At 31.0% G+C, this 22336-nt stretch overlaps 3 protein-coding genes across 4 annotated transcripts; 1 reads left to right on the forward strand and 2 right to left on the reverse strand.

Annotated features, from left to right (window-relative positions):
- Positions 1–1379: 1379 nt before the first annotated feature.
- Positions 1380–4779, forward strand: LOC129896284 (uncharacterized). Its single transcript, XM_055972141.1, has 5 exons — positions 1380–1794; positions 2770–2975; positions 3274–3372; positions 3749–3822; positions 4335–4779. The coding sequence occupies exons 1-5, from the start codon at positions 1515–1517 to the stop codon at positions 4558–4560; spliced, it is 885 nt and encodes a 294-aa protein (XP_055828116.1). The 5' UTR covers positions 1380–1514; the 3' UTR covers positions 4561–4779.
- On the reverse strand, positions 4732–7362 carry LOC129896282 (pentatricopeptide repeat-containing protein At2g13600-like). The gene has a single exon (XM_055972140.1). It carries the CDS (start codon positions 7270–7272, stop codon positions 4732–4734), a length of 2541 nt encoding a protein of 846 aa, XP_055828115.1. The 5' UTR covers positions 7273–7362.
- Positions 7363–12792: 5430 nt separating this feature from the next.
- On the reverse strand, positions 12793–15552 carry LOC129896285 (dof zinc finger protein DOF4.6-like). Of its 2 annotated transcripts, XM_055972143.1 has the most exons (3): positions 15393–15552; positions 14320–15100; positions 12793–13287 (listed from the first exon to the last, which is right to left on the reverse strand). In XM_055972143.1, the coding sequence occupies exons 1-2, from the start codon at positions 15417–15419 to the stop codon at positions 14342–14344; spliced, it is 786 nt and encodes a 261-aa protein (XP_055828118.1). In that variant the 5' UTR covers positions 15420–15552; the 3' UTR covers positions 12793–13287; positions 14320–14341. The 2 variants fall into 2 exon arrangements, with proteins under 2 accessions (XP_055828118.1, XP_055828117.1); XM_055972142.1 differs by lacking the exon at positions 12793–13287 and having other exon boundaries at positions 14074–15100.
- Between the last annotated feature and the right edge of the window lie 6784 nt (positions 15553–22336).

The following is a 22336-nucleotide window of genomic DNA, read 5'->3' on the forward strand; positions in this document are numbered from 1 at the left end:
AAAAGACACAACACATGTCAATTGTTTTTAGTCATATTACAAACTCAATTATAAAATAATATATCTAAACATTGAAAGCTATAAACTAATTTTAAAATTTTTTACAAAGTAGATTATTATTAATTTACTTTGTGTATAAAAAAATTAAAATTATATATGTATATTGTCGGTTTGATTTGATTTTTTTCTATTAATACCAAACTAAAAAAAAAATCGGTTTTTTTTTCCAACATCAAATCAAACCACAAATTATTATGTTTAATCGGTTTTGTTTGATCGTCAATTCGATTTGACTTATACGCCCGAAAGTGAAGTTACTCAAATATAATTAGTTCAAATTGTTATGAAAAAATTGTTTATATTTTGGGGTAACTTACTTTTTTATAAAAGTCAATTATATTTCAAAACGTTTAATTAAAATGATAGTGTACTTATAAGTTATAACATCATCACAAGTCCTTGGTAGTTTTATTTAAGGGAAAAGGGCTAAAAATATTTCTAACCTATTGAAAATGGATTAAAAATATCTATTTTTCAATTTTTTAGTTCAAAAATATCCCTAACGTATTGAAAAAATGACTCAAAAATATCCCCCTCCTTCTACCTTTTGATCTAAAAATTATCCTCCACCTTTATTTTTGGTTCAAAGATACCTCCTCCTTCCATCTTTTGATTTAAAATTACTTTCAAACCAAATTCAATTGAATTGATTTTTTTACTGATTAGTTAATTTTTTTATTTGCTCTAAGAGACTTTTCTTCCTTTTAATTTAATTTTTAGTATCCACAAACTTCAAATTCTAGTTTTGCCTCGTGTCACGAGGCTCCAAAGGTTCGTCTTTTAGGTGTACAATCTTTTTTTATGAAATTTTTCTTTTTGGAGATGAGAAAATAACGTCTTGTCTTTTTTTTTTTACTTTTATTTATTTATAAAATTTTATTGTGCTATTTTAATAATATGAGTAAGAATTTAAAGAATTTTGTTCTTCATTTTTACACAATAAATTTCTTATTTTATTTAATGTTAGACTTAAATATTTTGAGATAAGCTGATAGTAGGAATTTGAATAAATAAAAAATTATATTTTAGAACAAATAAAAAAATTAACTAATAAATAAAAGAATTCAATTCAATTAAATTTGGTTTGAGAGTAATTTTAAATAAAAAGATGAAAGAAGGGGTATTTTTGAACCAAAAAAAACATGAAGGGTATTTTTAGATCAAAAGGTGAAAAAAAATATTTTTGAGTCATTTCTAATAAATTAGAAATATTTTTAGATCAAAAGATGAAAAACGGATATTTTTGAGCCATTTTCAGATTGAGTGTATTCTTACTTCTTAGCCCTGTTCCCCTTATTTAACGAAGAAAACGTAATTATTTCCTGCTGGATTGATGGATCGTTACAAATATCACAAAAATAGTAAGATATAAAAAGAAGGAAAAAACGGCGGAAATTCTATTTCTCCTCTTAACGCCGAGCTGGAAAAAGCGGTGACGACACCGGAGCGAAGAGATGTATCTAAAAGCTCCGTTTTGGAGCAAAGATTCGAACTCTGAATCTGAGACGGAATCTCCGTCGGCGGTGGCGGAGCTAATAAGCTCGCTTGAAAGACAGAGACTATACAGGGAGGTGACACTCGCACTCCGCACAGGACTCAGTGATGTACGTGCTGAGTTCTCCTTCCTTCGTATTCGTGGCCTCCGCGTCATTCTCAAGTTTCTCCGATCCGTTGCCGAGTCCGATACTACTATCAACCTCTTCTGTCACAGCCAATCCATTCCCGATCTTCAAGGTTTCCTCCATTCTCTGCACCTTAGGGTTTCGACATTGAATGATTTTTCGTTTTATTTCTGTTCGATTACACCAACATATGAAAATATAACTGAATGTTATCTCCGATTGGTTAGTCGAAACTTTGATATAGAAGTTAGTTATATCAGTCGACATCAGGGGAGTTGTGAATGTGGAAATTCTGATAATGATGGTAATCGGAAGTTGGGGAAATGTATTTGAGGTTTATCTTCTGACAAATGTGCTGCAAGGAGTTTAGGCAAAATGAAGTTTTGCTCGTTTAAAATCCATTTATACCTCAGACGAACTCTTATGGAATTGGATTTGGCTTCACGGAGGGGCTCAATTAGGTGTTATGTCAGATCATTAGAAGATCATTAAAATGCATAAAATTTGAGCTGAATTTCATTTTCTTACTACAATATTTTGTATCAACTCTGAAGCTTTCTAAAGGTATTATTGTCATAAGTAGTTTAAGCTTCAAACTTTTTTTAAAGATTATATGAACAGCTGTATAATATGGTTACAAACAAATGTTTGGTATCTTCTCTAGATGGAATGCCAGTTCTGTATTGATGAAAATTTAGGTGTAAGTATTTAACTGATAACTTGGTATTTGCATGTAAAGGTAATCTGTTCAATTACTATTTTATTCCACTTGAAAGAATTCAAATGATGTTGTCTTTTGACTTGTTCACATTCGACAAGAATCTGAGACTTCAGTTGAATACGGATGAGGCCACAACAGTTGTGAAATGCAGCAACAACTTATTAATCTGGAATTTTAGGTGCAGTGACACCTATTCCGTTCATAAAAACTTATATTCTCATTGATGCTTATTCTGTGATTTTCTGGGGTGAAACCTTCCAGTTTCTGTTGAATGGTTGAAACTTACATCAGAAAATCTTCCCGTTTTGAGATTACTTTGCTTAATTTAGAAATGGATCAGGTTATTGACTGTGAGCTATGCAACAGTGGTTCCAGTTCTTTTCAGACATTCCTTGAGAGGTACAGAGGACCAGAGTGTTACCAGTCTAGACCACATATTTACTGTGGAACCTATGGAAATAACTAGCCCGTCAACTGATTCTGAAGTTTCTCTAGCACTAAGAGTTCTGGAAGGTTGTTGTCTGATTCATTGCGACAGTAATGTTTTGGCCCATCAGTACAAGGCAATTCCGGTAAAGTTCCCCTTTTCGTCATATCTTCTCACCAGAATTTGATCTGATGACTTTTTTCTTCTAATCATGGCTCTCACTAAGCTGGATACTGTAAGCGTCTTCAAATGATTCTGAAATTATCTGTTCCATGGCATTTTTGTGGCTACTTTTGGTAGTTGGAAAAAAGGCTTAGCTATTCTCTCTTTTTTTGTTGTTGATAATTCAACTTTGGAGATTATTTATGCCCTCAAAATTTACGCTTTCATGAATATAAGCACTTCAAAATGATGACATGTTTAACTTGGTTGGAAATAAGCAGGTGTTGATGAACATACTGTCGACTCGAGGGGTACTGGGACAAGGAGCCTGCTTGGATGCTTTAATTGCTATAATGCTGGATTCATCTGCCAATCAGGCGGTAGATATCTTTTCTTGACTTGTTATTGACAGAAGTGGTCTCGAACCAGATTATTTTCCCCTGTAATACTCATTTGAAAAGAGTTTGGTATGTGAGATATTTCTCTATATTCAGTTAGTGTTGAGGAAATCATCCAAAGAAGTGTTCAATAATGACCACATATGGATATGTTTCCTCATTTCACTGAAGGGTACAAGATTAAAAATACTTGTGGTTTTAAAGAAGTAGCTTAAATTCAAGATTTATGCAGTTCCATATTTATTTTATCCTTAGATGATCTGTACCTTGTTTATTTCATTGGTTCCTTCCCTTAGTAATTAAGCCCATATTGGTTCCTTTCCTTTAGTAATTGATCCACTGACTGGTGATGTACTAGGATTTCGAGGCTTGCAATGGCATTGAGGAAGTTGCCATACTGATTAGAGACAAACAAGTAGATGAAAAATTGAGGTATTTCATCTCTCTGAGCTCAATTTTTTTTTGCATTACAACATAAAAGCTCTTGCAATATGCATGCTATTTAAGTTTCTTTTCCTTCAAGATCATCCTGCATACTAGTTCTAGTGTTTCCACCCCTCCCTTTTTTCCTCATGAAGTTGGAGCTGATACTCCCTCCTCTCGGTCTCTCGGGTGATTTAGAAAATATTTTGGTGGTGTATGCCGGACACCTAGGAAAGTGTGATAGTGCCATTTTAGTCGAGGGAAAAAAAAGAAGCAAAACCGTGTCATAAAGGCATGAATTGGCTTAGTGCCTGTTTGGCTGAACTTATTTCAGCTTATAAGCTGCTTTAAATAAGTTAAGTCAAACAGACCCATTTATTTTTTTTGGCTTATTTTAAGTACAAAATGGCTTTAAATTGGTCAAAAAAACTGAAAACATCTTATAAGCAACTTGTAAGCCAATCCAAACGAGCTCTTAGCCACTTTGCTTGAATTGTTCTGAGAATTATTAATTTCTCCAGGCTCAAGTGTGGAGAGTTTCTACTGCTTCTCATTGGACATGTAAACGGGAGGGAGAGGCCTCCCATGGCAACAATTCATGAAGACATAAGGCGATTTCTTGGTGAGAAATCTGCATCATTGATATGGGCAGCTAGTCAATTTGGTTCAACTCTTGATCCAGAACAGAGATTGACAGCTTTGCAAATTCAAGCTCGTAGAGTATTGGAGTCAATAGACCTTTATTGACAGTTAAGTTTCAGCATTTTTTGTCCTCCGTGTGGTGTATCCTTGCGACAAGGATCGACTACTAGGCTATCCAGAAGCTACAATAGGAAGATCAGTTAATTCTGGCGACATTACAATATCACAATGTGAATTATTGTAAATTGTTTGTTCTATACAAAAGTACAATGCTCTCTAGTTTTCTCCTCTCATTTGTAATGTCAATATATTTAATATTTCATATATTTCATTTGTTCTATGATGGGATGTATCACATGCTACAAATACATGTATCTCACCTTTATCTTCAAGCCAACTACATCCAGGATTTTTGTGCATTTTCCTCTCATTGATGAGTCGTCTTATTTTGGCGAGATCACCCCATCTGCCTACAGAAGCATGAAAATTTGCTACCATGACATGGTTCCCCATGTTTCCTGGTTCTAGCTCGATGAGCTTGTTTGCTGCAATTTCACCTACCTCAAGATTCCCATGTATAACACAGCCTCCAAGCAAAGCACCCCAGATCACTGTATCAGGATCCAAAGGCATCTCGTTAACGATCTTCAATGCTTCATTTATCTTACCTGTTCGACTTAAAAGGTCAACCATGCATGTGTAGTGTTTTAATGTTGGTTTTACATTATAAGATCTCATCAGATTGAAGAATTCAAGCCCAGTCTCTACTAGTCCTGCATGGACACATGAAGAAAGAGCTGACAAGAAGGTTATATTGTCTGGTAAGAATCCATTGTCTAGTATTCTGCGGAAGAATGCAATTCCTTCCTCCCCATATCCGTGCATAGCATATGCTGTAAGCATTGCATTCTCCGTGACCAAGTTATACTTTTTAATGTTATCATAAGCCAGTCTAGTTTGCTTGACACATCCACATTTTGCATACATGTCCACAACAGCCGATCCTATGTAGGTGTTTGAGTCATATCCACACCTAATTGCATAAGCATGAATCTGTTTTCCACGGTCAAGAGTCGCTAACCTTGAGCAGGCGGGTAATACTGTTCCAATCGTGTAAATATCAGGTCTCAAACCTGAGGATTGGATGTCCGAAAACAACTGCAGAGCTGACTCGTTATGGGCATTCTCAACATGGCCAGCAATAATACTGTTCCAGGTGTAGATATTTGGATCAAATCCATCTGCCTTCATCTTCTCAAGAGTGCATTCAACACTAACCATGTCGTCAGAGCGAGCATAGCCAGATATCAAAACATTCCATGTTGATATATCCCTCTCATTTACCTCATCAAAAGCTTTCTGAGCAGCACCAACATCCAGACACTTGCTATACAATTCTACAAGTGCCCCACCAACAAAAGGATCTATTTGCAAACCCCTAGCAATTGCATACGAATGTATCTCCTTCCCACGTCGTAACAAACTCATATCAGCACAAGCAGCAAGGGCACTGCCAAGTGTGAACGAATCTGCTTCAATTTCTTCCTTCCATCTTACCTGGTGAAACACATTCAAAGCTTCATTGAACATAAAGTTGTTTACATAACCTGAAATCATTGAATTCCATGAAATTACATCTTTACACTTCCCTTCACGTTCCATTTGATAAAACAGCTCTTGAGCCTTTGAAATTTCTCCATTCTCAAAGTATCCCACTAACATGGTGTTATAAGAGACATCATTTTTCATCGAATACATTGAAAATACTAGGAGGGCATTCTCCATATCCCCACACCTCCTATAAACATCAATTAAGCCATTAACAACGAAAGAGTTAGACATCAATTCATGTCTGGTGAGATATCCATGAATTTCTTTCCCCAAATTTAGCATTTGCAATCTACCACAAGCAGGAAGTACACTCGCCAATGTTTGGGCATTTGGCTGGAATCCAGCAGCTTGCATTTTGTAGAGATATTCAATAACCTCTTCGTCGTGTCCATTCTGTGAAAATCCACCAATCAAAGCACTCCAAGAAATAAAATTTGGAGTAAAATGGTCCTCAGCAGACATCTTATTAAAAACTTCAACAGCTTCAGTTAACATTCCATTGGCAGCAAAAGCAGTAATTACTGAATTCCAAGAAACACAATCCCTCTTCAACATTTTGCTCAAAATCACTTTTGCATTATCCAAACTCCCACATTTGCCATACATATCAATCAAAGCATTGCCCACGTAAACGTTCGATGCAAATCCGTACTTTATCACTGTACCATGTAATTGCTTTCCCAATTCAACGCCACCATAACCACAACAAATCTTGAGCACCGCCGAAAACAAGAAAAACTCCAACTCAAACTCCTCAAATCGCACCTGCCCAAAACACTCAAAAGCTTCCTCAAAAAGCCCATTACTTAAATAGACATTAAGAATAGCTGTCCACGAATATAAATTTCTTTCACGCATTTTGTCAAACAGTTGAACTGCGTCATCAAAACAACCACATTTCCCGTACATCTGAAGCAACTTAGTTTCAACAAACTCGTGTCCGTGAAACCCATTTTTTAGTGCTTGTGCGTGGACTTGTTTACCCAGCTTAGGGGATTTGCAGGAATCAAGAACTGAAGCATAGGTGCTTGAACTTATAAGGTCGTCCAAAGGAGAGAAATGGGTCGGCGGTGGGAAATCACGTCGCCGAGGTGGATTTGCTTTCTTGACGGAAAGCTTAGAAGCTCTGAAATCAAAGGTATCATTGGGTGCCTGTAATGGGAGGGGCTGAGCTATGGGTTCAAACAGGGAGACCATTTGGAGCATAATGTGAGACGGGGATATTCAAAGTTCACATTTACAGAGTTGGAAAAAGAACATGAAATTTCAGAAATGACAAATGTATTAAGCTTAATAACTCTTTACAGGTATAGTTTTCTTAATTACTCTCTATAGCTATATTTATATTTATTATGGTCATTAACATTATTATACAAATTATGTTTTTTTATTTGTATATCTTGTTGTATTATATAAATTGGGTTTTTAAAGAAATTTGTATAATCATTATATATTTGCTTCCAAATTTATATATTCACTTTCAGATTTGTATATTCGCTTTCAGATTTACTTTAGAGATTTATATATGAGCCCCAAATTTGTATAATAGCAAATTTCATTAAATTATATCCAATTTATGTAATTAATTAAAATTATACCCTTGTCGCATAATTATAATAGTAATATTTACCAATTCACATAATCTTTCTGAAAAAGAAAAGGAATTTTACACAAAATAGCCCAATGATGTCTAAAATAAGAAATAATCCTAATGGTTGATCATTTTAACAAATTATGAATTCTTTTTACATATTCTTCTTAATATTAAATAACACATAAAGTAATAATAGTCAAAGTTAAAATTCTAAGCATTATTAATAAAATTAATTTAGTAAAATACGCTCTAAGCAAAACTCTCTTAAAATATGCGTCAAGTTAATAAGAGTCAATTAAGATGAGACAAAGGGAGTATTTTTATCTTTTGCAATGTGTGTGTATATATATATACAATTATCATGTATTTGGTATATATTTGTGAATACACTGGGCAACAAAGCAAAATTTCACATAGTACTTTATTGGGACATCGCCATTTAACTTAAAGAGGGTGTTTGAATAGGTTTATTTTTAGATTTTTTGGCTTTTAAGCATTTTTAGTTTTTCAAGCTATTTGGCAAGGACACAAAGTATTTTTTTTTTATGTTAAGCTTAATAAATACTAAAAAAAAAAGGCAAAAACCAAAAGTCAAAAATTAAAAATAGATAGCTATTTATTTTTGCCTTTTAAATTTGACTTTTAAGCCACTTAAAAAAACCTTATTCAACTATCCCATACCCATTTTGATTTTTATTTTTTGCATGTGTACTCATTTCGGCAACTTTAGACATTGCGCTGTCTCAAGTTTCATATAATCGAAATCCTTGCATTTTTATTTAAGTTCGACCTAAAATGCCTGAACTTCAACTACGAGAGACTTCAGTCATTTTAACTGAAATTAGATTTAATCAAAATGACTCCCTCCGTTTCAATTTGTTCGATGTTGATGACAAAATTTAAAAATGGAAAGAAAATTTTTTGAATCTTCTAATTTTAAACTAAAAATATATTGAATGTATCAAAATATCTTTTAATTTTATTATTTTAGACATATTACGTGAAAAAAGATATTTTTTTAAAAAAAATATTAAAAAAAGTAAGATAAACAAATCTAAATTGACAGATTAATTAACTTTTTGATACCACATGTGTAAAGTTGTATGAAGTGTATACACATAGGGAGTACCAAAAATGCCACCAAAATTGTATTTGGGCACTTCCCTATGCAGTAAACAATTATGGTTAAATAAATAATAATAATAATAATATATTAAATGAAATTTCATAAATAAAATTTTAAAATAATAACCTTATCCTACATTGTGAATTTAAAAAAATTGTTCCTGATATATCATCAGCTTTAAGTGATGCAAACAAATAATGATTAAGTGAGTAAGAATCTTTTTTTAGCTTGTTGAATAAAAATGTTAAAGATCCTAAAAAGAAAAAGTAAAATAGATATTTTTGGGGGCATTTGATTGAAAAAATGACGAAGTTTGTAAAGTAATTGGAAATGACATTATTTTAGTGTGGAGATAAAATCTTGATAAAATTATCCTCAACTAAAACACGAAAAAAAAAATTGTTATAAAGAAAAGACTATAAAGTAAATGCATTAGAGAAAAATATATAGAGAGAGACTGATATCTTATTCAACTTTAAATTGATGTACAAATAAACTGAAATGACTTCCTATTTATAGAAGAATTGAAGCGGCTGATAAAATTGCTTTTAAGAACGTGTTTGAAGAGCTGCTTGTAAGTTGCTTATAGGGAACCTACTTGCAGAGCTGTTTGTAAACTTCTTATAGGAATCTGCGTAAGGAATCTACTTGTAGAGCTACTTAGAAGTTGCTTAAGGAACTTGTTTGCAGAGCTGCTTATAGGAGTAATAAATGAATATCCACAATTAAGTGTATTCATAACACTTCTAACATGTTATGATGGATTTAAAATTTTTGCATATAAAATGTTATGGTCATATTGTAAGGTATGGAACTTGACTTCTACATCGTTAAATAAGAAGCTTATATGGGCTTATATAGCCTTGTATTCTTCCACTTTAATAATTAGCTTTTGAGATGTAGTTTTCTTTGCTTTGTATCAGTGATATCAGAGCCACTTATTACCCTTTAGACGCAGTGTGCCGTGCAGGTGTTTGGGCAAATGACTCGAAAAGGGTTACATTGAAAGAGCTATCTACTTGTCGTAGAGTGAAAGTTACCAAGTGTGAAACATTTTCATTGGACTCCCTTAGGAACTTTGTCATATGCTTTTTGTAGGTCAATAAACACCATATATGTAAGTCCATTTTCCTTTTTCTATGCTGCTCCATCAATCTCTTTATGAGATTTATGGCTTTTATATTTCGTACGCTTCGACATGAATTCAAATTGATTCTCGTTAATAAACACATTCCTCCTCTTCCCCATCCTCATATATCCCTCTCGATCTTTAATACTCTCATAATATAGCTTAGCAGCTTTGATACCCTTATAATCTAATCAAAATCGCTACATGAGAGAGAATCTTGTTCAACAATAAAAATAGTATCTGCATGACCTATAAATTACCAATTTGAATTGTAAAATTAGGTATTAATATTTGCAATTAAAATCTATACATCTTTTAAAATAACTCTTTTCTGAACTGTACGTAAACGCGAGATATTTCATACAATCGAACTGCTCATTTTTAACCTTATTAAGGCGCTAGATATATAATATAATCTCTTCTATATCTTCCTTTTCATGTGATTCGATAGTACTTCAGTTGAACGACAAAAATATCGGTCATAAATTTTTATTCACACGTTGTCTCATTTTTAACCAATATGCAACAACTTTTTTCTCCTTATCCTTTGTTTTTGTATGTATAAAAAAATAAAATTTTGAAAATTCTATCAACACACAAAAATGAAACGCAAAAAATACACTCTTTATATGGTTTATTTATTCATTGTGATAAATATTTGAAGCTACGTACGTAGTAAAATGACTGCACTAACTATCCGTAGCCTATCTTCACGTACAAAAAAAAAACACCAAATTTTCATAGCTAAACAACAAATATTTCATGCTAATTCCATTTAAACGACAATTTATAAGAAAATAGCTATTTAGCTATGAGTTACCCTATAATAATAGCTAATTCCGTATTTTCTAGTAATTTAATATGATTAATTGACTTGCTTTCCAGTAGATTAATTTCCTACCAAGACGGCAAAACCATTGATTTCTTGCACGTAAGTATATATATATATATATATATATATATAACTGACTGACAAAGATATCTAAGATTAGATTTGAAGAAAACGACATTCTTGTCCTGCCCAACAAAAATAGTTACACATTGATAAAATTTTACGAGTGTCATATGGGTACAATCACTAATGTATGTTTTCTTGTAGGTTTTCTAGATGTAATAATTAGTACAGGTAAAAAGTAGTCACATGCAAATATATTTACAATGACAAGGATATTAATTAACCACCACATACTAAGATACTAATTATTCCCTCCCTTTAATTTAATTAGGTGTTGTAATTTTAATTGGTACCAAGTTTAAGAAATTGGGAAATTAAATATATTTAAATCTTGTAATTTTAAATAAGTTGTGATAAATTTCAAATTAAGATTAAATATAAAATAATAACATTATTTTTTTAACACATTAGGATTAAAGAAATTAGTAGGACACATAAATTTAAATATATAGTAATATTAAATATTTTATTCAAAAATTAGGGGTCGAAAAATGGGGAGGGGATTATGGGTAGTCGAACCCTTATCGTTAAAATAAAAGTTCAGATAGTGAAACAAATTGAGCTATTAAGATTTCTGATAATATTAATCATGGTCATCAAGTTGATCATGAGATAAGGTGGAATATCTCAAATTAAGTTTGAGTTAAATTTATATTTTGTTTAGTTGATGATAAAATTTTATACATAAAATGCTACCTTCAACCAAATAAAAAATAAATTTAATCTCAATAAGTATCCATTACTGAAACCGCGCTTCCACGGGGAAGGGGGGGATGAAATATACAGGCGACCTTTTTCTTTCTTTTTTTGGTTTTTTTACTTGCTCGGTGGATGTGGGAGCCCATGGAATCCCAACTAAATTTGAATTTCACATTGCAGGGATCATTAGAGGCAACACATTAAACAAAAAAAAATTCATAAGACTTAAATCCGAGACATCTGATTAAGATGAAACAGTCTTACCAATGTACCATAATTTATGTCGGTAAATATATAGGCGACTTGCCATTGTGTGATGTGTTTGCTTCAAAAATTTTGAAGTAAAATTAAAATCCCAATCAATTTTCCTTTTCAATATTGCAGAAGTCCAGCTTTAACCAAGCAACAAGAGAATAATTACTTCCTCCGTTTTAAAAAGAATGACTTTCTATTCTTTTTAATTTGTTTCAAAAAGAACGATTCTTTTCCTTTTCTGTTAAACTTTAATTTCAACTTTTCACGTGACATGTTTTTTTCGGGCCACAAGATTAAAGAATATTTTGGTACATTTGCCATAACTTTAGTTTAGGACCACAAGATGAAAAAATCTTTTTTTTAAAACTCCGTGTCAAGTCAAACTACATCATTGTTTTTGAAACGGAAAGAATAAAATAACTTCAAATTGAAAGAACTTTCCAGAACAAATTTTGAGAAAAACGAACTTTCGAGAAAATTACGGAGAAGATGTCTTCAGATGCACCACACCAAACATTACAAATAAATAATGAAGAAATGTGCATCCAATGACACCCCACTATAATCCATAAAGAAAGGCTGTTTGTTGAACATAATTGACTACTAGTAGTACTAATTTATTTTCTGGCATTGTTACCAAGAGAATGTTTTTAAGTAGGTCCCATTCAGAAATTATTTTATTTTTAAAAAATACAATTATGCATTGCACTCAACACCCCTTGTTTTATTTTATTACTACAACATTAATTTTTTTCTAGGTGCATGGTGTATATAATATGGTCACAAAGATAATTGAGTAAAGAATGTGACACAAAAAGTAAAGTTATACAGCTCAAACATATCATCCATGCAAACATATACCATCATTAGATCGACTAAATGCTTCCATTAATAGATTGCAAAATTTTCTATGCCAAACTAGTTCATTTTTTCATTTTTCTTTCAAGGAAACTTATCTAAAAAGTGTGTTAGCATGTGATAAAAGTATGTTATCATGTGTTACCTAGCTAGTTGGCTCTACTTGTATTAGGTTGCTATCTAATAGAAGTAGAATATCCTACTTTTAATGAAACATGAGCAAAAGGTGATTGGAATAATGTGAGATACAAAATTAAGATTATAGAGTTGGAAAGAAATGACAATCCTCAGCAATATGACCTGTCGACAAACTCGAAAGTAAGCATCCTGGATCGGACGAATGGTTGGATGAGGATAGTTAGAAGAGCTTGAATAATTGGCATAAAGATACTTCGTGATAGCTTAGCTGATTTGAATGGTGGTCATTCAGTATTCCGGATGACTCAGGATCGACGATCCCATTCAATGTCTTTGGAGACGTACGAGTCAAGTACGTCGCATAAAACTTGTCTAATGCGATTTACATCTCTATATGATTTGCTGGCTATCACACAATAAGAGGTTCATCCAGAACACACAATGTGCTCACCCAAAAGAAAGAAACTCTGAAAGAAATTATAGCAGCTATCAGAACAAATCAGGCTATCTATCAATCAATTTGAAAATAGCACGCTCATCAACCTATAGTCAAACTGAAAATTGCAGCCGAAATTTGCGCTTCGATGGCGGATAGAAGCATGGGCAAAGCACTTTGCTGCACAAGCAGCCGGAATTCAAAAAAAATAAAATTGGTAGAAAGAATTTACTTAGCCATGATGATTTTTTGACAAGTTTAACACAAGGCATAATTGTTTGGCACGCCTGATGGGATAGCAATTTCATGAGATAGAATGAAAAATTCTCTTATTTTGTATTTGGTTTTGATAGAATAAAGGATAACAATATCATGAGATGCACTGAATGATTAACTATTATAGAACGTGAGATAATGTCATGAAATATCCCGACCCTTAAAGATATATTTATCAATTCCATCTAACATATATTTTATAAAAAGATAATCACATACTTGAGCACAAGACAGATATATAGTGTATTTCACGAATTCACATAAACTCGATATATTTACATATGCTAAAAATATTTAACTAATTTCAGTCATTACAATACATTAACTTGAATTTATAGTATGAACTCATACATTTCAAATCTTTCCTCTGCTTCAACATAATATCAAAGCTGATAATACATTCTGAGTTCAAATTTCATCATCACCCAAAAAGTTAAATATAAATTGGAAGTGTATTTTTTATTTTTTTAATCATCTTAAGAGAATTAAGACAATGGTAACTGTATGCTCTCAAGAAACCCAAAGGGAAAGATCCAGCTAATTTTACAAATAAAACACACACAATTCAAAGTTTGTGCAAACAAAAGAGAATTAACAGTTCCATAGCACAAACAAATGGATTGTTTAAATTAAAAAAAAAAAAACATACATATATATATCCTATCTGTTAGTAGTAGTAATACTAGTAGAAGTTCTGATAATACTGGAAATTAAACCAACTAAATATGTCACTCATCCTGTGAAAATTACTTTAAAAAAAACACAAATTAAATTAAAATAACACCACCTTTTATAATTTCCATTTTTTTTTACCAGGATGATCCGCCGCCTCCTCCCAACATTCCATTCCAAAATCCATTAGATTGATCAGCTGCTTGCCCTCTATTTTCTTCAAACTGATCAACCGTTGAAACATTTATCTTCAAATCATCCATAGGAAAAAACAATTTTGCCTCTTGATGATCACTTCCTTGTAAACTCCCATACCCATTTTCAAACCCATCCAAACAAAAATTTATACCATTACTGGGCTTCAAATCATGTAAATTAGGAAGCCCAGTAGTTGATGATGTGTACAAATTATTCGGCATAAATGAAGATGCCGAATTAACTGATGGGTGGATCAAGGGTAACGCCATAAAATCAGAAAAGTTACTGAAATTGCCAGCAGCAGTACTAGTAGTAGTACTGGGTATTGGATTATAAGTTAAATTGAGGTCGTTAGGATTTGCCAGATCTGTAAGTAATTTTTTGGATGATGATATTGATGTCGATGTTGATGAAGACTTATTGTTGTTGCTGTTGCTGCTGTTATTGTTAGATCTTTTGTTTTTTCTGGAACCGCCACCAACTGGAACATTCCTTAAAGAACCCCCTTCAGTCCAGTACCTTCTACATGTCTTGCAAAAATACCTTGGCTGAGAGAGACTATAATTATTGTAATAACAGAATTTTGTGTTTGTTGAATTACACCTTGGACAATTTATTGCTTGTTCCTTTTGTGGCCTTGGTTTTCTTTGATCCAACTTTGATGAGGTTTCTTCAACACCTTTCACTATTCCTATGTCCTGATGCACACATATAGAGATGAAATTTAAAAAGTTTTTCTTTAAAAAAAAGACAAAGAAAAAATGATACAAGCAAGTAAAAACAAATGAAACTGGCTTTTGAGGCAACTTTATTGGAAGGTGGAGAGACAAAAGAAAAAGATGATATGTGAAAGATCAACATCAAAAGAATGCATGGCAACTAATTAATTGGGCTAGAAAAAATTGTAAACCCTAGTTAAAAAAATTAAAGATGTTAATTATATGGTATGATGATAGAGTGGAATTAGAACATGGTAAAGTTTTAATTTACCTGTGGCCACTGAGAAGTAGTATCCATTTTGAACAAAGGCAGAAATAGTGGAGACGAAAAAATAAAGGCAAATGAGAAAGAAGAGTCTTCAGGCAGATGATGAAAACAACCCACTTTTCTAACACATGAAACTGGTCCTAAAGCTACAAGAGAAAAAAGCTACTTAAAGATGTACATCCCTTTGGCGGTTCCATATATGTTAGCTACTGAGTAGAATAACACCCGTAAAAATTGAATTTTTTTCATTTTTAATTGAACCATATCATAAAAAACTTGAAATGAAATTTTTTGATGCTAGCAGGTTTTTTTCCAAGGAGAAAATGATTTTCTTTATTTGTAAATAAAAGTAATTTAACTCTTTCATACAATTATTTTACTTTAATGATTATTTTGTATGTACTTGTTTGACTTCTTAGCTAGTACCTAGGCATTACTCCCACTAATTTATAATGACTAGACTTTTAAGGTTTTCCCAAATAATCACTATAATTAATTTAATTAAATTTTTTAGTTATAATTTATATATTTATAGGCTATAGTTACAATTTAAGTCGTTTTATTTGTATAATTTACGTATTTATATAATTTGTGGATAATTGAGCTATTTTTACATAAATTCAAAATAATGAATTTATACAAACACAGACATCTGAACTTTCAACGATTATACAAATTATATTATACAAAATTACATTATACAAATTTCGAATTATACAAACTCAGACCATAATTAATGTTAAATGTTAGTGGCATATTATAAATTAATTAAATTATAACTATGTTAATTAATTAATTAATATATATCTGCTTATTCGCATAATTTTCCATCAAAATAAAAATTACTTAATAACATCAAATGAGATATTAAAGGACTTAATAATAATATAGCTGTGCGAAGCACGATAATTAACTATAAATTGACTACTTGTTTAAGAGGGAGACTAATTACGGAACATGTAACACTTTAAATCATCATTTTCCAAATTTGGATTGTATTGGGAAGTACAATTTAATTCCACTTCAAAGTTATCCGATCTGGTAGTAGTTACTTGAACATATGCTTCGATAAATCTGCACTTATAATATTTCTAGTAAAAAAAATGTGTCACATAAATTTTAAACGAAGGAAATTATTTTTATGGAGATAATTGTCAAAATCTCATCAATTGCTAAACAAATGTTAAGCTATAAGTATTGGAGTGTATTTTGACCTAGCATGGACAACAACACCAATAGCATAGAAATTGTGCAGAAGAAAGTCAGAAATTAAGCACAAGTCCAAAAAGAATACCACTACTATTTACTGTAAAGAAACTGTGTAGAAGAAAGTGATAAAGAAAATGTGTAGAAAAATAGTTGAAAACTTGTCAAATCTTATTTATTATTTTAAGCGGTAAAGCCAAATACTAACTATTTGCGACATTGTGCAATAAGAAAGTAGGAACACTACTCTTTCCAGTGGCGAATTAATTTGTATTATAAAATATAATTTTTTTATTCATTTCTTATTAAATTACTTCATCGAAAAAATACATAGTAAAATGTAGATTCTCATTGATATAGTAATGTTTTCTTTAAAAAATTATATGATAATATATTTTTTATCGATTCAATTAAAATATATAGCTATAAAATATTTTTAATGAGTAAATAATATTTTTAAGTAGCATTCGAAATTAAATCATCATTGACGGCAACACTACTATTCTTGTTCTACTATATATTTATTTCTTTAGAGGAATATTATATAGTTTGGTGAGTGGACAAGAAGAAGACAAATTAAACCCATATGAAGAATTAACTATGAATGGGGGTAACACTGCTTGCCATTTGGATAACAAATTAATTAAAGCAAAAGTTCCTTTAATTTGTCGACTTTATAGTATTACAATTTGACAGCAGATTCAGTTCACAATTGTCAAAATTTACTTTTTAACGTCCCTCTCTCCCATAAGTAACTCTTTGGTTATTTTATTTTGATTAAAACTATCAAACATACCTCTAAAATATATTCGATATTTGCTTTCTTATGTATATATAAAAACATATCGTTGGTGGAATGAAATTGGTTTTTGCTATATATGTTAATGTGTACTATTTGAGTACTAAAATGTGTTGTTGAGAATGAAATTAGAGTGTTGTAAAAGTTTTTATGATGGAGAAATAAAAGGTATAGTGACATTGGAATAACTTTATAAGAGCAGTATTTATCTTTATATTAAGTGTGGTAGTTCATATTGTCCATGTCAAAATTTGGCCCTATATTATACATGGTGATTTAAAATGTTGAGGGGATCGTATAAGTGTAACTTATATGAATTTTATAGTGTTAAGAGTTAATTACATTATTTCTCTATTCTTTTTTAAATTACAAAAAAAAAATGTATGCATTTTGGATACATTACTAGACTTTCGGATACATCAGCAGACATCTGGATATATAGGAGATAGATGTATCAGAGAGGGGAGGGATGTATCAGAGAAGGGATAGAGATGTATTAAAGAAAGGGTAAGACATCTGGATACATAAGCAAAAGATATATTCGAAAGGGAAGGAATGTATTAGAGAGAAGGTGTATTCGAGAGGGAATTTTTCAATATTTTTTTAAATGATAGAAATTTTTTGAGATTATGATAAATTAAAATGTGTATTTAAGTAATTTTTCTTTAATTAATGGTGTAAATTTGGGTTATTTGACTAATGGTAATATTAACAGGACACTTTTAAAATGGAGGATAATATAATTTTATATTAAATATATCATGTAAAAAATTAAAATTAAAAAATTATTAATTATTTTTTAAAATAAATTAAAAATAATAAATCAAATAAATTGAAATGAACGTAAAAATAAGAAGGGTAAAAGTTTGATTAATATTCTCTCCCAGCATAATTTTCTTGTGAAAACTTTAATTAATGTTGACTCCGTAGTTGGTAAAAGAATCTCAGTTATGTAAAAGACAACAAATGATGTAAGACAAAAACGCAGAGAGGAACAGTTTCCCTAAACTATTCTCTTCTGACTAAGAGCCCGTTTGGATTGGCTTTAAGTTGGTCAAAACCAACTTAAAGCCCCTTTTCAGCTTTTGGACGTGTTTGCCTAATGCTAACTTTAAGCCAGAAAGTTCTTAAAGTCAGTCAAAAATGAAAAGTTAGGATTCCTAACTTTTTTTTTTCTAAGTGCTTAAAGTCATTTTCTTTGATCATGGAAATTACTTTTATATCCCTTATATTTTAACTAAATCCCCAAACTACCTTTTTTATTCTTTTAACCTAAAATTCACATAATTTTTCTCATTTAATCACTTTTATCCAAACACTCAACTGCTTATTTATAAAAATAACTTTCAGCACTTTAAAGTTCTAAAAGCACTTCATACATAAAAGTTACTTTTTTTAAGCCCATCCAAACGGGCTCTAAATCTTCACTTGCTGATAAGAGGTTACTGTTTGGCTTCAAAAGTTTTTATTTTACACCACTCCATGTATTGTATGCGTCAAAAATTTTAAATATCGTATCAAGTGAAATGGTATAATATAAAATATAATGAGGGAGTAACTAATAAATCTTATTTTAACCTTTGATCTATCTTTTCATAATACGTCTACCCGACAAAATACAATACAATTTAGTTTAATTAAGGATCTAATTCCAAATCAAAAACTAGCTCAAAATAAAAAATTGTTAAGTGTTATAAAAAATTAAAAGAGATATAATATAATATGATAAACAGGAAACAACCATCCGAACAAGTTTTTTTGGTTCTGTACAGAATTTATAACAAAAATGAATAATATTATAGAAAAAATGATTGAAAAGTTTTTTACATAATTTTAATTTAGAACCATAAAATTTAAATATATTTTTACTTTTTAAAATTTCATGTCAAATTAAATTAGATCATTTTTTTTAGGCATAATACATAAATTGACCTTAAAATTTGACTTTAAATTTTAAGTATGACCTACAACTTTCATAATACATAAGTAGACACTTTAACTATTCATTTTTTTTTTAAAAAAAAACACGCGAAACCAATAGCCTTATTGCGTGATATACAAACACTCCCACATAAGTTTTTTAGCCACTCAATAGCTGCCACGTAATTACAAACTTCACATATATTTTATAGGTAAAAAAACAAAAAAAATAAAGGAAATAATAAAAAATCCTGCCCCCGCCCCCTTACCACTAGCCCAGCTCAGCCCACTCACTCTGCGCCTCCCACCCCTCCCCAAGCCCACCCCCACCCCCGAAAAAAAATTATGTTTTGAAAAAAAGTTTTGAATATGTTTTTTTTCTTTTGCATTACCCCACCCCAGCACACCATGCTCCCCTCCCAAAAAAATAATTTTATCTTGAAATAAAAATTTTGATTTTTTTTTGTTTTTTTGCACCATCCCATCCCCAACTCCACTCAACCCCCCTCTCCTGTCAAAATTAATTTTGTTTTGAAAAATGAGTTTTGAATTTTTTAAATGTTTTTTTTTGATGTTTTACCACCCACCCTGCCCCCAACCCCACGCCTTCCCCAAAAAACACAAATAACAACCTTAGACATATATGTATTCATTGGGGGTAGAGTTGTCATTTTCGCTTGTTTTTTTATTATTGTGAGCCTCGGAAATTATACCTGATACGGCATTATGTCAGATTAGATTCGGATATTTTTTTTATTTAAGAAATGGATAGTTAAAATATCTACTTATTGTATTATAAAAGTTGAAGGTCATATTTTAAATTTGAAGCTAAATTTATGAGCCAATTTATGTTGTTTTTTTTTAAAATGGAGAAAGTATATCATGATCTATACTATGAGAAAAAACAACCGCCATAGACTAATATTAATCAAAAACCTAGAAGCTTAAAGTCATGGCTCTTGCCTCGGCACAAAGTTAATTCAAATGTTATCTTATTGAAGGAGTATTAAGACAAATTTAAATTTTGATTTCGCCAAACACGCAGCAATAGGAATAAGCAAGAGAGAAATGAGGAGCCAATAGCAGAACGAAAGGTGGAGAAGAAGTGGCGGAAGAATATTTAGAATTGCGAGAGGCGAAAATAAAGCTTATGATGATGGCCATTGTCGCAGAAGAGGAATCAAGGCAGGCGGTGCTGATTTGACGGTGGGCTGTGGCTCCGAATCCATCCATCATCATCATACATGGGGCGGGGCGACAACTCATGGTGCGTCCCACGTCACTCGAACCTTCCTTGTCTCATTTTTACTTTTAACTTGTCACTTTTTTCAGTGGGGAAAAAAAAATTGATGTCAATGAAAATCTATTTTTTTTTTCTTTACGATCGTTGATATTTGATGTCCACTAATTCGACTAAGGATTTGTTTACGGAAATTATAATTTAAAATTAAATTGATGTAAAGTTCAAATTCTATTTGAATATGTAATTTAAAATAAATTTGAATTGCATTTTTGTTACATAAACATGAAAATTGGACAAGTTATCAAAATTATTAAAAAATATTAAATTCTGATACAATCTTTAACAAATCAGAATATTTAAACAAGATATTTGAATGTGTTACATTGATAAATTACATGTCTCTATATTTTTTTTATAAATAAATAGTTATGATTATAAACTTTCAAATAAATATAATTTTATAAAAATTCACTAGTCAATAATAGTAATGACTAATTATTATTTTATTTAATATAATTATTTCACATAGTACGAACAATCTTTTCATGTTGAATATAAATCGTTTTTTGAAACATTTAAAAAATGGATCTTTTTTGACAAAATATAAACTTATGGTCAAATTTTATGTTTCAAAAAATTAAATCATGCTTTTTATAGAATTTAAAATTTAAAATCATGGTCTCAAATTATATATCCAAATATTGATATAAAGTTATAACATGTCCAAAGGCAAATTAAGTTTTGCATCCATTTTTACATTAGAGAGTGGATGTAATGGAAATCCACTGTCCACAAAATTTAAAATCTTATATGAGGGTCTGTCCTAAGAAACCTAAAGTAATATTTATTATTTTTGATTTTCTACTATCCATATTAATGTTCGATCATTTTGGAATTGCACAGGGTAAAAATCTCATTTAAGAAGTACTACTTCCTATTATTTTTTTTATTTTTTTTTCATACTCAAGGTTCGAACCTAAACAAACTCATCTATTGCACCTTGGTGATTAAAGTAATAATTAACACGCTTTCACTTCTATATCATGAATAAAATCTTTTTGGAGTCTAGTAGGTTGAAATATTAAAGAGTAATTAAGTTGACTTGCACATTATGGGAAAGAAATATACTAGACAAATATGAATTGTACATTTTTTATGATCTTGATCAAGAAAGCCGTGTCCTTTACTATTTGTTCCTTTTTTAAAAATAAATTTTTTTAGAAGAACGATGTAATAAGTGGACTGAATTGAATTACGTTTATTTATTAACAAGTTTGTTACTTGAAGTTTCCCACTTTCTTCCATTGCTGTTGATAGTGCTTTCCATCTCGTTACTATAATATCCCATCATAAGTCACTTTATGTTTCTAGTGCTTTTTGACGATGTAGCAAACAAAACATAAAATAAAGCCCACGCTTAAAGATACTTAAATCTTCTGTGTCCAATTATTTGTGTGCATAGTGCCCTTACTCAATCAATATCAAACAAAGGTAATTTATGTTCTCCACTCTACTATTCTTAATGGAGTCATTTAAGTCCGTACATTACGGTCATTAAGCACAATACTTCTGCAATTTTTTTGTACAAGTCAAATACTGCTCTTTTTTGGTGGGACAAAGAAATTTTGTAGCCATTTCATTTTTCTTTCCTTTAACTTCATAAGAAGAATAAGACAAACCTAAATGACTTTTACTAAACCGGCCCAAAAGTGATGTAGAAGTCATTTTCTTGATGCCTTCATGCATAGAAGAGGACGCAAATTAAAAAGCACTAAAAAC

The sequence above is a fragment of the Solanum dulcamara genome, chromosome 7 (assembly GCF_947179165.1).
Source record: "Solanum dulcamara chromosome 7, daSolDulc1.2, whole genome shotgun sequence".
NCBI classification, from domain to species: Eukaryota; Viridiplantae; Streptophyta; class Magnoliopsida; order Solanales; family Solanaceae; genus Solanum; species Solanum dulcamara.